General features: G+C 33.6%; 1 protein-coding gene across 1 annotated transcript; it reads right to left on the reverse strand.

The window, feature by feature from the left end:
• Positions 1–1,499: 1,499 nt before the first annotated feature.
• LOC104888881 (wall-associated receptor kinase 2) lies at positions 1,500–7,892 on the reverse strand. The gene is made up of 3 exons (XM_010673991.4): positions 6,788–7,892; positions 6,040–6,219; positions 1,500–3,792 (listed from the first exon to the last, which is right to left on the reverse strand). Exons 1-3 carry the CDS (start codon positions 7,788–7,790, stop codon positions 2,591–2,593), a joined length of 2,385 nt encoding a protein of 794 aa, XP_010672293.2. The 5' UTR covers positions 7,791–7,892; the 3' UTR covers positions 1,500–2,590.
• Positions 7,893–13,483: the final 5,591 nt, after the last annotated feature.

Consider the following 13,483-nt stretch of genomic DNA (forward strand, 5'->3'; position numbering starts at 1 on the left):
TTACCTTGACTGTTAGTCCCCTATTTATAATAGTAGCATATTAGATTAAGTTGAGCTTCTTAGGGCCTACGAGCCATATAATGAGTTATTCCTAATAGAGAAATGATCATACTCGTATTGGGCTTATGTGTTATTGTTAAGATGATCGAAAGAGTGGAATATTGAGTTGATAGAGAGAAATTTTGGAGAGAGAGATAAGACATGTATCTTATCAATTCCATTGAGCTCGAGGGAGGTGAAGGACGAGTTGATTTGGGCGTTCTCAAAGAACGACCTCTATTCGGTGAAGACGACTTATATGTTAGGGAAGGGGGGCAATTTAGATGATTTTCATCATGCTTGGGTTGTTCTGTGGAGTATGGATGTTTCCCCCAAGGTAAGACATTTTCTGTGGAGATATTGTACAAACACACTACCTTCGAGGGAGATCCTTAGGACCCGTCACTTGATTGACGACGGGAGTTGTCCCTGGTGTAGCGAAGCGGCTAAGACGATGAACCATGCTGTTTTTCTTTGCCCTCGCATCGCAAACTTATGGAGGGTGCATGGCTGCGAAGACATGGTCAGTAACGTCGAAGGGGGAACCGGCCGGTTGTGAAGTTGTGGTGAGGTGGGGTATGCTTGATAAAAAAGTGGTGCAGAGGGACAGTTATTTAGCATGGAATATTTTGGCGGAACGCAACCGATTTGTATTTGAAAATACTACCCAACCCTTAGTTGTGGTGAGCCAACGAGTAGGGAGGCAAGTGGAGGAGCATAATGAGTATACTACTCGAATATATGGGCGGCTAGGGAGGGCTGCACCTGTGAGCGCAACCCGTTGGTGTGTACCTCCGCAAAACGTTGTCAAGATAAATGCAGATGCGCATCTAAGTTCCGATGGCTGGGTGGGAATGGGGGCTGTAGCAAGAAATTCCACGGGGAAAGTCGTATTTGCAGGAGTGAGAAAACAAAGGGCCTGCTGGCCTCCTGATGTAGCCGAATGCAAAGCTATCCTGTTCGCTGTTCGTCTAGCCGAGTCTCATGGCGTGTTAGACGTTATCATTGAATCCGGTGCGAAAGTAGTAATTTTTAGGCTCTTTAAAGCCGCTTTATTCTTTTCTGATTTAGATTCCATTTTAGGTGATGTCATTTCTTTGAGTATGTGTTTTAATTCTATTAGTTTTAGTCATGTAAAGAGGGATGGGAATGCTGTTGCCCATAACCTTGCTAGAGTTGTGCCGTTTGGAGTGGAGCAGTGTTGGGAGAACCATTGTCCTAGGGAGGTGTCTCTACTTATGGACATTCTGTCCCCTAATTAATGCACATCTCTTTCCCGTCAAAAAAAAAAAAAATTTTAAAAAAAATTGTTATTCCCATACAAGAATCAAACTAATTAATCAACAATCGATTCTATTTGAGGAAAATGCGCATAAAAACGCAAAGAAGATTACAGCGGAATCTCAAGATGAATTGAAGAATTACCTATGAATTTTGATCGAGAAAATGAAGAATATATGACAATCAATGTTTCCAGAATCTTTTACTTGAGCTTTGATACCATGTTCCGATTCAGAGATAAAGATCAAACATCAAACAACACTAGAATTTAATCCTTCACTGCTCCCATTGGAAAGCTCATGAACTTAGAACTAATTTCATTTAATTGAGAGAGAAATACAGCCTAAGGTAAACTAATCAACTGAATGAATGAATCTAAAGCTTGAGAGAAGTATTTGTACTTCTACATTTATCACAGCAGAATAGAAGAAAGTAAATAAAAATGGGTCATTCTGAGCTGGCATTCTGTTACAAATTAGTTATTTTGTTGTGCTGCTGCTGCTCTTCTTCTTGGGCCTCACCAGCTGGGCTAATATATTCAACACATGAAACTATATACAAGGTTTTGAATCTAACAGTTTTTAAATTTAAACATAATTGTACGGTATAATATGTCATTTGGTTAGTTACATTATACAACCTATTTCTATATCACAAGACTTGTAAATCATTGAAACAAATATTTGAAAATTGCAATGATATTGAACAATCCCTAAGTTATTTTTACATAATACCATTTAGGGGTGAACATTCGGTGTACGGTTTGGATTAGGGCCTAATCCAATCCGATCCGAACAAAATTTGGATTTTAATTTTCCTATCCAAATCTAAACCAATTAGAAATTTGAATCCGATCGAATCCAATCCGAATTTTCATACTCTAGATTGGATCTGATCAGAAAATAAGATTTTTTTATATTTTTTCGATGAAATAAATTAAGCACAAGAACCGCCTAGTAGATTTAGGAAATGAGTAATTAAGTGTTGTTAGGGATTTAGGGGAAGCATTGAGTGCTATGCCCACTGGGGTATGGACTAGGCTTTTTTTATTAAAAAATTCAGTTAAGCACTTAAGCCCAATCCAAATAAATATTACAAGGCATATTACTATTTGGTTATATTGAATTTTTGGATCCAATTACCCTCAATCCAATTCGATCCGAAAATCCAATTTTTCAAAAAATTTCAATCCAAATTCGATCCGAATTACTAATTCGGATTGGATTGCATTGGATTTTGTCCGAATAACTTTCACCCCTATTACCATTAGTTATCTTCCGTATTCCAGAGATATAAGCGCGCTATCAAAAGAGTCCATGTTTTTGTCCTTGTTATCATGATCAATATCAACTGGCACAGTGGCTGCAAGCAATTGGGCACTCTCCTCTTGAAGTATTGTGTCACTTCTGCACCAAGGATGTGATCCAACCATCATTCCTTTGATTCTTTGTAGCTCCGTCGCAACTTCTTTCATGGAGGGTCTCTCTTCTCCTTTTAGTCTCAAACACCATTGACCAAGTTTGGCAACTTCCTTTATTTGATCCATCAACTCGTCTGTCACAATTAATTTTTCATCAACGATGTCTTGCAATCGTTCTTCATTTAATTTCCGAAGGAAGAAAATGGCAAGGCATTTCTCATTATCTTGCCTCTCATTAGAAATTGCTTTCTGTCGTGTCAAAAGTTCAACAAGGACAACCCCAAAGCTATAAACATCACTCTTTTGAGTGAGCTCTCCTGTTTGTAGGTATTCAGGATCCAAATAACCATAGGTTCCAAGAACCATAGTAGCCAAGTTATCTTGGTCCATAGGAACCAACCTTGAAGCTCCAAAATCAGACACTTTCGCAGTATAATTTTTGTCTAATAGAATATTCATGGATTTCATATCTCTATGAATAATTGGTATAGAAATAGTCGTGTGTAGGTAGGATAAAACCTCCGCAATTTCTAATGCAATCTTTAATCGATGTTCCCATGTAAGGAGATATGCTTTATCTTCGTCACTCAAATGGTCATATAATGTCCCGTTGTTGATGAATTCATAAACAAGTAGAGGCACTTCTGTCTCTAGACAACATCCTAAGAGTTGAACTACGTGCCTATTGTTGAGTTGTGAAAGCACAATCACTTCATTGATGAATTGTTCACTTTGGTTTGCGTCCACTTTGAGAGATTTTTTAATGGCAACTATTTGTTTGTTAGGTAAAATACCTTTATAAACAACTCCAAAGCCTCCTTTTCCTACGATATTGTTATCATTATATTTGTTGGTCGCCTTTTCTAGTTCTTCAACTGTAAATAACTTGACTACATCAACAGATACATCTCGTCCTTTGAGCTTTTGCCGTAACAAGTGACCTCCGTTTTGTTGAAAGAAGGTCTTGCGTGCTTTCCTGAGTTGGCTTTTCTCATGTTGCCAGTAAAGCCAAGAGCCAAGCATTATTGAAATCAAAATGGCACCACCAACGCCTAAATAATACAATATAGAGGTGTACTTATTATGTTAATCGTAGATTCATATTTGCTTGATAAAATAATTCAATGCAATGATGATGTTTTCAATTGTAAAGTAAGAAAATCAAGTGGACGGTGTGCACTCTTCGTCAGCGTTTTTGCAGTTTAATACTACCTAATCATTCTTACGAGTTATAGTACTACAGTTACCAATAATCTAATGTGACTTTTATTAATAATGACTTATATGATGATTTCACTACAAGTACTAAGTATGTATTGACTTACTGGTTAAGATTGAGGTGATGTGAACAATAAATTATAGGTTCAAATCCCCCTTCCTTTTTTTGTACTTTGTACTGTCTAGAATATGTTTTGATATTTACTCGTTTTCTTTCCCTCTATATTTCAACCTTATTCGAGTAGCTTTTGAAATCTAAATACATAATCCTGTTTCTAGAGATGTGTTTTTCCAGCTATTTCAATTTTTGAATTCGTGTATATACGTGACTATTTAATTTGACAATGAGTATTATGCTTTGACTTTTTTTTAACAACTCGCTGTAGAATTTTTAGAGGAGAAAAAAGAGAAATTTGGAGAGAACTAGAAAGACTACATTTTTATATATTTTTAATACATAAATAATTAAACAAAACAACCTTTAAATAGGCATACAAAACACTACTAATAATATGCCCACTACTTGTTATCCCACTAAATAGATCATTATGTAGACCACTATATGTAATCCCACTAACTAAATATTAGCAATTAGTCCTAACTATCGGGAAAACTATTTGACTAGTTTTGGAAAATAATCCAACAATACAAAAATTAGCTAAAATACATTATTCCTTTGTGTTATTTTGATATAAGTCAAAATATTCTTTTATATTATATCTACATGCTTATAATCACTAGATTATCAATACAAAAATTTCCAATAGTATATATGATGTAACAGTTACACTAAGAATTTCTCAAAAGAGAAAGATTGACACTAAAAACATTTTCAATTGCTACTCATGTTAGTACCAGTTTGCAGCTTTTATGGTACCAATTCAAATAGATATAGGTCTTGTTTGGCACTAGCGTCTGAGGTAGCGGTTAGTAGTTTGACAAGATTAAAATGCTACTTAGAAAAATTATGAGTGTTTGGTAAGGTAGTAGTTGTAGTAGCGGGTAGAAGTTGGATAAATTATGAGTAGCGGTTGTGGAACGTTACTACAAGTAACGTTTGAGATTTAGAGGTAGTGATCCAGCAAATAAACACTATATAATAGCATAAGGTAGAATTATCAACCAATGTTTTTTATTTCTTTTTCCCTTTACTGTTTATTAATTGTTTTACTTTATGGCAATTCAATGTTTTTTTAACGATAGCAGAGATATAATTTAAATACTTATTTTAAAGATAAGATATTTTAGAAGTATTTTAATTAAAATTGGTAATATAAATTTTTCGAGGGTTGAATATTTTCTTAGATTTATACATTTCTTTAAGGAGCTAAAAAGTCACACACTCCTTTTTGTGTAACTTCTTTTAAAAAATAAATATTGAATTTAATTATTGAACGAACATATGAAATTGTTGTAGTTCATTTCATATTAGAATAAATGTCATTTATCGTCTTTTACAGTTTCAACAACTATTTTTACCTAACAATTTTAATTAAATAACTAATTTAATCGCTAATCACTGACAGCTATTAGTAGACAATTGGCAACTACTGGTAGACAGCTACCGCAACCGCTAACAACTACTAGAACCGCTAGTTTAAAGATCCCATTAGGTCTCAAATTATAATCTACTTCCTCCGTTTTTTTATACATGTTACATAGAGAAAGTTGAGGGTTTTTAAAAAAAGGTAGAAAGAAAAAGTAGGGGACCATCACTTTTTGAAAAAAAAACATTTGTTAAGGAAAAAGTATGGGTATTTTAAAGGAAAAGGTGGGGGACCATCAACTTTTTAATACTATTTTAAGATCTTTATGATGTCGCTTCAAAAAAGATCTTTATGGTGAAAAGAAATCCATTTTGTAATATGTAATCTATTATGACATTTTCATTTGAAAAAAATGTAGCATCTATATATAAAAAAAGAAACGGGACAAAGTATTAGTTAGAGAACTATATGATATCTACACAATCCTCGCATGGCATGAGAGCTTGGATAGTTCTCTTAGCTCCCTCCAATAATTAACAATCAGGATAACGTTATAAATTAGAGCATAATGATGTGAAAGTTGTCGCTACTTACCAATAGCAATCTTATAGCCAGTTAAAAGAGTCTTCTTTTCAAAAGGAACACAATGATCAGTCTTGGTACCATTTCCATGGAATCCCTTTGGGCACTTGCAATAATGACTTCCCAAGGTGTTAAAGCAATATTCTTGTTTCTCGCATTCATTCAGGTACTCATTCGCACATTCATCCACATCTGAGCAAAAAAGGGATCCACCTCATAAGAAGCTATTAGAAAGTTTAACGCATAACTTTGTGTTCAGCAACAGATATAATAAAAGCTTCGGAAATTTTTAAGTCCATTTGAAAGTTGATTCCCTTCTTTGATTTAAGCATCTAACCGGTCATATATTTTCATATACACTTATAGGTCGCTATAGTGAACAAAAGCAAGGATTAAAATCATGATTTTGCTAATATATTCTTTATAATAATAGTTAAATGATCTTTCCATCACCTTTATACAAAAACAAAAAGTTCAGCAAAATACGTTATATGTTAATAGGTTTATTAAAACAAAGGGTATTTTAAATACTTAATGATACACTTTGTGCAACTAATACCTTGATGAATCAAATACTTATTGATAGAGTATTAAACTAGTCATGGGACTCCAACCATCAGATGATAGAGTATTAAACTATTCCTGGGACTCCAACCATCAGCTTAAGCTTTTGGTTGAATTGGTCCTCTGACACTTATGTCAGACATATCGTATGTTAATTGATATAACAAGCCATATGCAAATAAAGAAAAATTTATACCTTTGCAGCCGCGTCTGAAGTATGGATTACCCCAATATCCAGGCAAACATTTGCAGCGATAACCAACATCAAGATTTGAATCATCACAAATACTATTCTTCTTGCACAAATAGTTACCATTTGCTTTAGCAATCGAGCAATTGTCTATGCCAACCATCCAATCAAGAACGATTGGAAGCACCTGAATCTTACGAGGTACCCTAGTTAAATTTGCTAGGCTAAATTTAAATGAATCCCTTGCCACCACAAAAGCAGACCCACATGGATTGAAGTTGTTAACGCCGGTGTGGTTATCGAAGCTCGAGACCTGAATACTGATGTTGTTGACACCACTAGGGACGGGGGTCTGGCAGCAACCAAGTCCAGTGCATGCGTTATTAGTTACATCATTCTTGGAGTCGCATACCGTCATACAACCCGTGTGATACGACCTCTCGTGCCTCCTACCTTCGAACCATGCGTAGGTGTCGCACCCTGTGGCTGCAAACACGTTCTTGGTGGTGGAAATGGTGAATTTTCCGTTGTCTAGTGTAGGACTATTTTGGGTGATTTGGGTTCCATTCTTGAAATAGCATGTATGAGAAACAAAGTTAGCGATTCGCAGTTCGCCTTGGGTTAACGAAATGTGTAGCAACTCCATGTTGCCAATCATAGGACGTGCAACACCATGCTTGTGCTCACATATGATTTGATAGTAGATGTCATCCTCCTCGCTATCGCGATAATAGCATCCCTTCCCTATACCAAATGGGTATGGTATGGTTACTTTACCACATTTTGTAGGGCACCCTTCTTTACGAGCCAAGTGGCTAGTCGGAACAACCTCTGCCGCCACCTTGAATAGAGCGGCAGGTAAGAGTCTTATTGTCGCAACCATAATTAGTAGCAAAAAATTGATTAGACTCATCTTTTTTTTAGTGTAATTATTTGTGTTTTTGTGTGGAAAATTTACAAATTTGACTTGAGAAGGTGAATTTAAGTTGATGAATTTATATAGTGGCATCAATTAGCATATGAACTCGATTTTGGTTTCTAAGAAAGTCCATCATCTATTTTAGTAATACACTTTGTTATTAATTTCTAATCACATGGGAAATGGATTAGTTTAATATAATGTGTAATCGAGTATTCAAGGTAGCTTTTAGGAAAACAAGAATAAAGTTACAAGTTAGTGGGTCGCGGCTTTGTGCTCACAGGGTTCTTTTCTTCGTGGAAATTGGACCTTTAGGAAAAGTAAGGCAGGATGGGTCATAAAGCTAGGTTGACAGTGAAAACAGTTCCAGAAGAAATGGAATACAAGCTGAGGGAAACATGTCTTCTAGCTTCCCGCATGCTTTAAAGCTTGCACACGTCGAATTTGCTAAACTAAAAAAAAAAGGAAATTTTAACATATATGGTGGATTGTATAAATCTCTTCCAGCGGACATCAGAGTTATGAATTATTATATCTATTTCGGGTTACATATTATCTGTCCACAAATTTTTATATGTGGCCGGCCACATTTATAATTTCCCATGTGGCCCGCCCGTATATAAAATCCAAACAAAGAAACCTACGTGACTTTCATTGTTGTTTAGTGCGTTCCTCCTTTCTTCCTCCCCTCTCACTCTCTCCAATCTCCTCCTGTTGCTCTCATTCTTTTTTGTCTCCTTCTTTCTCGTTGCTTATGCCCAATTTTGAGAGATGAAATTTGGAGTTTTTGGGTTTGATAAGTCAGGAAATTGAAATCGATCAGGGAAAGAGAAAGAACAAGTGAAATGAAATTCAAGTTTCTGGATTGTTTTTGCTTTGCCGATTCACTTGAACAATTCTTTCATAACAACTCCATCACCGATTTCATGAGGCCTATGGGACTTGAGCTTTCTGATATTGAATAACTTGGAATTTTCTTTTCTTATCTAAAATTTTGAATTTTTAAGTTGATTTTGGATCAATTAACCAAATATATTATATTGTGGTCATGAATACAATTTGAAATGGTTTTGAAGAGGATTTGTATTTTTTTACATGATTGATATACTTTTGTTGGAGTAACCTCGTTCAATACTACGAGTAACCTCGTTTGATTTTATAGGTAACCTTGTTTAATCTTATGAGTAAACTTCTTTAATCATATTAGTAACTGCATTTATTTATACGAGTAACTTCATTTAATCATATGAGTAAGCTCAATTGTTCACAAAAGTAACCCCCTATTTATTAATACGAGTAACCTTGTCTGTCTATAAGCAATAACCCTATTTATTCATACTAGTAAACCCATTTAATCATATGAGTAACCTTATTTTGTTCACATAAGTAACCTCATTTTATTCATATCAGCAACTCCAATTGTCCATACAAGTAACCCCCACTTATTAATAGGAGTACCCTCATTCGTTCATAAGGAGTAATCCCATTTATTCATACTAGTAAACTCATTTAATCATATGAGTAACTCTATTTTGTTCACATAAGTAACCCCATTTGGGTTATAAGATCGAGTAACCTATTCTATTGTTATGTGTAACCTTTAAATATTATGTGAGTAATAACCCCATTTTTTTTTACAGTAACTTCATTTACTTTTTGTAGTAATCTTGTTTAATCCCATGAGTAACCTATTTTAATCGTACGAGTAACCTTGTGTTAATCACATGAGTAACCTCATGTCTTCATACTAGTAATATCACTTAATCATAAGACAACCCTATTTAATCATATGAGTAACCCCAATTATTCACAAAACTAACCTCATGTATTCATACGAGTAACCTCATTCGCTCACATGAGTAATCTCATTTCATACGACAATCCTATTTAATCATAAGAGTAACCCCAATTGTTCACCAAAATAACCTCATTTATTATACGAGTAACATCATTAGCTCATAATATTAAACTTAGTTAATCATACGATGACCCTATTTGATCAATTAACCCCAATTGTTCATAAAAGTAACCCATTTTCTTCATACGAGTAACCTCATTCGTTCATAAAAAGTAAATTGATTTGTATTCCCTTTTATAATAAAAGTAACCACATTTTTTACAAGAGTAAGACCCTTTTATTACTACGAGTAACCATATTCATACAAATAACTTCATTTGTTCATAAGAGTAACTCCATTTTTTCATAAGGGTTTTTGCACAAAGGGTCAACTTCAAAAGGTCATATCTCATAGCACACTTAATATTTCGGGAAGACTCAAGTTGGAGATGAAAATTTGGCTCGATAGCTTTCCAACATCTGGTCAAAAGCTCGATTACAATGAGAAACGAGCGACATATGACCATTTGAAAATGAGTAAACAAACTGATAGAGTGTCGCGCACGCGGCCACACCTATAACTTCGAGTGTGGCTGGTTGTATGTGTAATACTCCGTATTTTAGTAAGTTATTATTTATATATTTATAAAAGTTTTAGTTTTTAAAAAGGTTTTATTTACTAAAAAGGCTTATTATTTATTAAAAAGGCTTTTATAAGAAAGATTTTGGTGTATTTAAAATAAATTTTAGCCAAATGAATTTTGGACCTAACTTTCCTGAGTTTTATATTCATGTAGTTTGTTCAAAATAAATTAAAAATATTTTAAAAACTATTCCAAAAAGGTTTGCAAAAAGAAAAGAAACAAAAAAAGGGGTTTAAAGAAAAAAGGATTTTATAAAAAGAGAAAAAAAAAGAAAAATTAAAAGCTTCGCAGCTCACGCAGGGAGCTAATCTCTTCTTGACCAAAAGTTGGTTACCTTGTTTTCCTTTATCTTTTGGTTAATTGTTGGTTTTATCTTTTGATTAATTAGCATCTAGATTATTTATCTTATGGAATATTCCTTTATTCTAACTATATTATCATAAAAGGATAGTTTATCCTAGCTAAAATAATTATCTTTTCTCAAAAATCTATCTTTTAGTTCCTATTCTTATCCTATTTACCCAACTAGTATAAATAGGGGTCTCCACCCACCATATTCTTCACACCAAATTTGAGGAATAAATCTCTTTTCTCAAGTTTAAACTCTCTCTCCCTCTTAGCCTACCTTCTATATTTTTCTCCCTAGTAGTTATTATTATTAAAGGTGCGTATATATGTAGATTCTTAATATATATTTGGCATGTGTAGTATCATGTTTCTAAGTTGGTTATTTTTTAGAGTAAAAATTAAATACATGTTTTATGAGTATTAGTCATTATAAATATTATGGAATTACATGAGTATACAAGTTTATGTTTTCTTTATAAACATTTAGCAGTCTACAACTTACTTTATTTTCGACTAAATTGACCATGCATTAAGTTGTATAATTTCTTGTCGTCGTTACCGCATTACTAAAGTCAAGTGATAAATAATCTTCAAGATGTATACTTTGAATGGTGTGGTTAGCTGAAAACGTAGTATTACAGTACATGTGTTAAACAAACTTGTGTCATTATTCTTTGTCCTATTACTAGGTTACAATTAATTTCTAAAGATATGCTTTGAGTTGGATTGTTAGTTGACAACCTAATACTGCATGACAGTAGGAATGAGAAATCTATCTTTGAGGTTCATGATGATTGTCGCATAAAATTTAATTCTTTAACTTTACTAGCACGAGAATTATTATTATTTTTAGAGGATTGTATGAACAAGTTATTGATTTTATGCCTTTTATATGGCTAAAGTTTTATAAAAGAATTACTATTCTTATAAAGGAGGATTATTTCCGAAAGATTTTTCTTAGTTATATGATCTTTTATGATCACAATTTATAAAGAGGCCACGGCTTGTTATTTATTAGCAAGAACGGTAGCTATTATATTATTTACCCATGTACTTTTTGTATAAGTCATGTGGACAAGGTAGTTCCCCTCGTAATAGACTCAGTAAGGAATACTAAACTTGGGGGGTGTGCACACTTTAGGCAAGGTACCTAGGCAAGGAAAAAGGATTTTTATCAAGGTTATATACTTTATATTATACAAGTATCCAAGGAGTTTATACAAATTATTTCAAGTATCCAAGGAAGGTTTATATGAGTATTTTGAATGTTTAGTAAAGTATTTAAATTTTCGCATATACATGTACTCAGTATTTTTACTGACACGCATTTTGTTTTGTTTTGTTTTATGGCTTTGTCCCTGTGATGACCCTTTTGGTGAGCAGATTTACAGGTTGATGCATACTTCATATGGGGGAGCTAGTGAGGAATCATAATTAGTCAAGGAGTTGTTATTTTATTGTCTTTATTTCCATTGTTATATAATTGTACAATAAAGTTTATATTTATAAAGAGAAGTTAGTTCAGTTATTCCGCTGCATTAGTTTAAAGTTCAGTTAGTAGTTAGTATTAAAGCCTTTAACGTTATCACGTGGCGGTAATACTCTCAAGTTTCTCAAGGAGTTTTATATTAAAATAAGTTTTCCTAAAGAGAGAAATTTGGGGGTGTTACAGTATGCAAGACGTGTTGTTATGTGTCCTGATTGTGATAGGAACCTAACACAACAAAATAATATTTAGGGTTTTTGTCAGAAAGCACCTAATAAAATACAAGTTTCGTAAGGAATGACTTAATTAAAAAAAAATTGTTTAAAAAGACCTATTAAAATACTTTCGGTTGTCAATAACAACAATTTTATGAATTTCAGGCCAAAACACCAAAATTCGACATTGACTTTTTTTTACTCCAATTGACTTTTTCAATTCTTTCTTTCTGTCTTACAACTCACTGCTCTATGCTCATCTTCTCTCACTTCATTCACTTCATCTTCTATGAATCTTTTTCTATTCTCCCATCTTCTTTATTGCTTCTCTCTCCTCTCTCCCTCTGTAAATTCAATTGAATTTGTAATTTTCTCTTTCAGCTCACAGCTCACTGCTCATTCTCTTTCAAGCAAGATATTGATCATGACCACACAAAGCTGGAATTTTGTTAAACTTTAGCTGAAAGATTCGTACTTGAAGCCAAAAACCACTTCCCAGGATTATCTTTGTCCAAGATCCAACCTTTGCAACTGGGACACCACAACCACATTTGACAGGAATGTTATTGCTTGAAGATGATTTCCCAGACATTTTACTTCAAATTTTGAAAAAAGATAGGAGGAGAAGAGAAATTGAAACACTAATCTTTGATTTGGGGAAAAACATAAAATAGGAACCCTAATTTTCGATTTGGAAAAAAACGATAATAGGAACTCTAGATTTCAAAAACCCTTAAACATTGAGACGGGAAAATTAGAAGAGCAAAAAAATACCTTGGATTTGAGGAAGGTTGCTGAAGAAGATCGAATTTGTTGATGCTTCAATGGAGATTGCAAGTCTTTGATGTTTGGGAGAGGCCAGTTAAAATAGGAAAATTGAAAGAGTCAATTGAGTTAAAAGAAAAAGGTCAATGCCAGAATTTGGTATTTTGGCCTGAAATTCATAAAATGGTTGTAATTAACAACCAGAAGTATTTTGATAGGTCTGTCTAGACAAATTTATTATTAGGTCCTTCCCTACAAAACTTGTGTTTTATTAGGTACTTTCTGACAAAAAATCCTAATATTTACATTAATATATATACTCTAAACCTATCAAGAGATCAATAATATATTTTACATATATTCTCTATATCTACATCAAACGAAATATTGCTCATTCGACAACTATATAATTAACTATTAAAATATATAGAACCAATTAAGGAACCCTAATCTCTTCTTCTTTCGCTTATCCTCTCTTCTCTTAAACC

The sequence above is a fragment of the Beta vulgaris genome, chromosome 3, assembly GCF_026745355.1.
Source record: "Beta vulgaris subsp. vulgaris cultivar EL10 chromosome 3, EL10.2, whole genome shotgun sequence".
NCBI classification, from domain to species: domain Eukaryota; kingdom Viridiplantae; phylum Streptophyta; class Magnoliopsida; order Caryophyllales; family Amaranthaceae; genus Beta; species Beta vulgaris.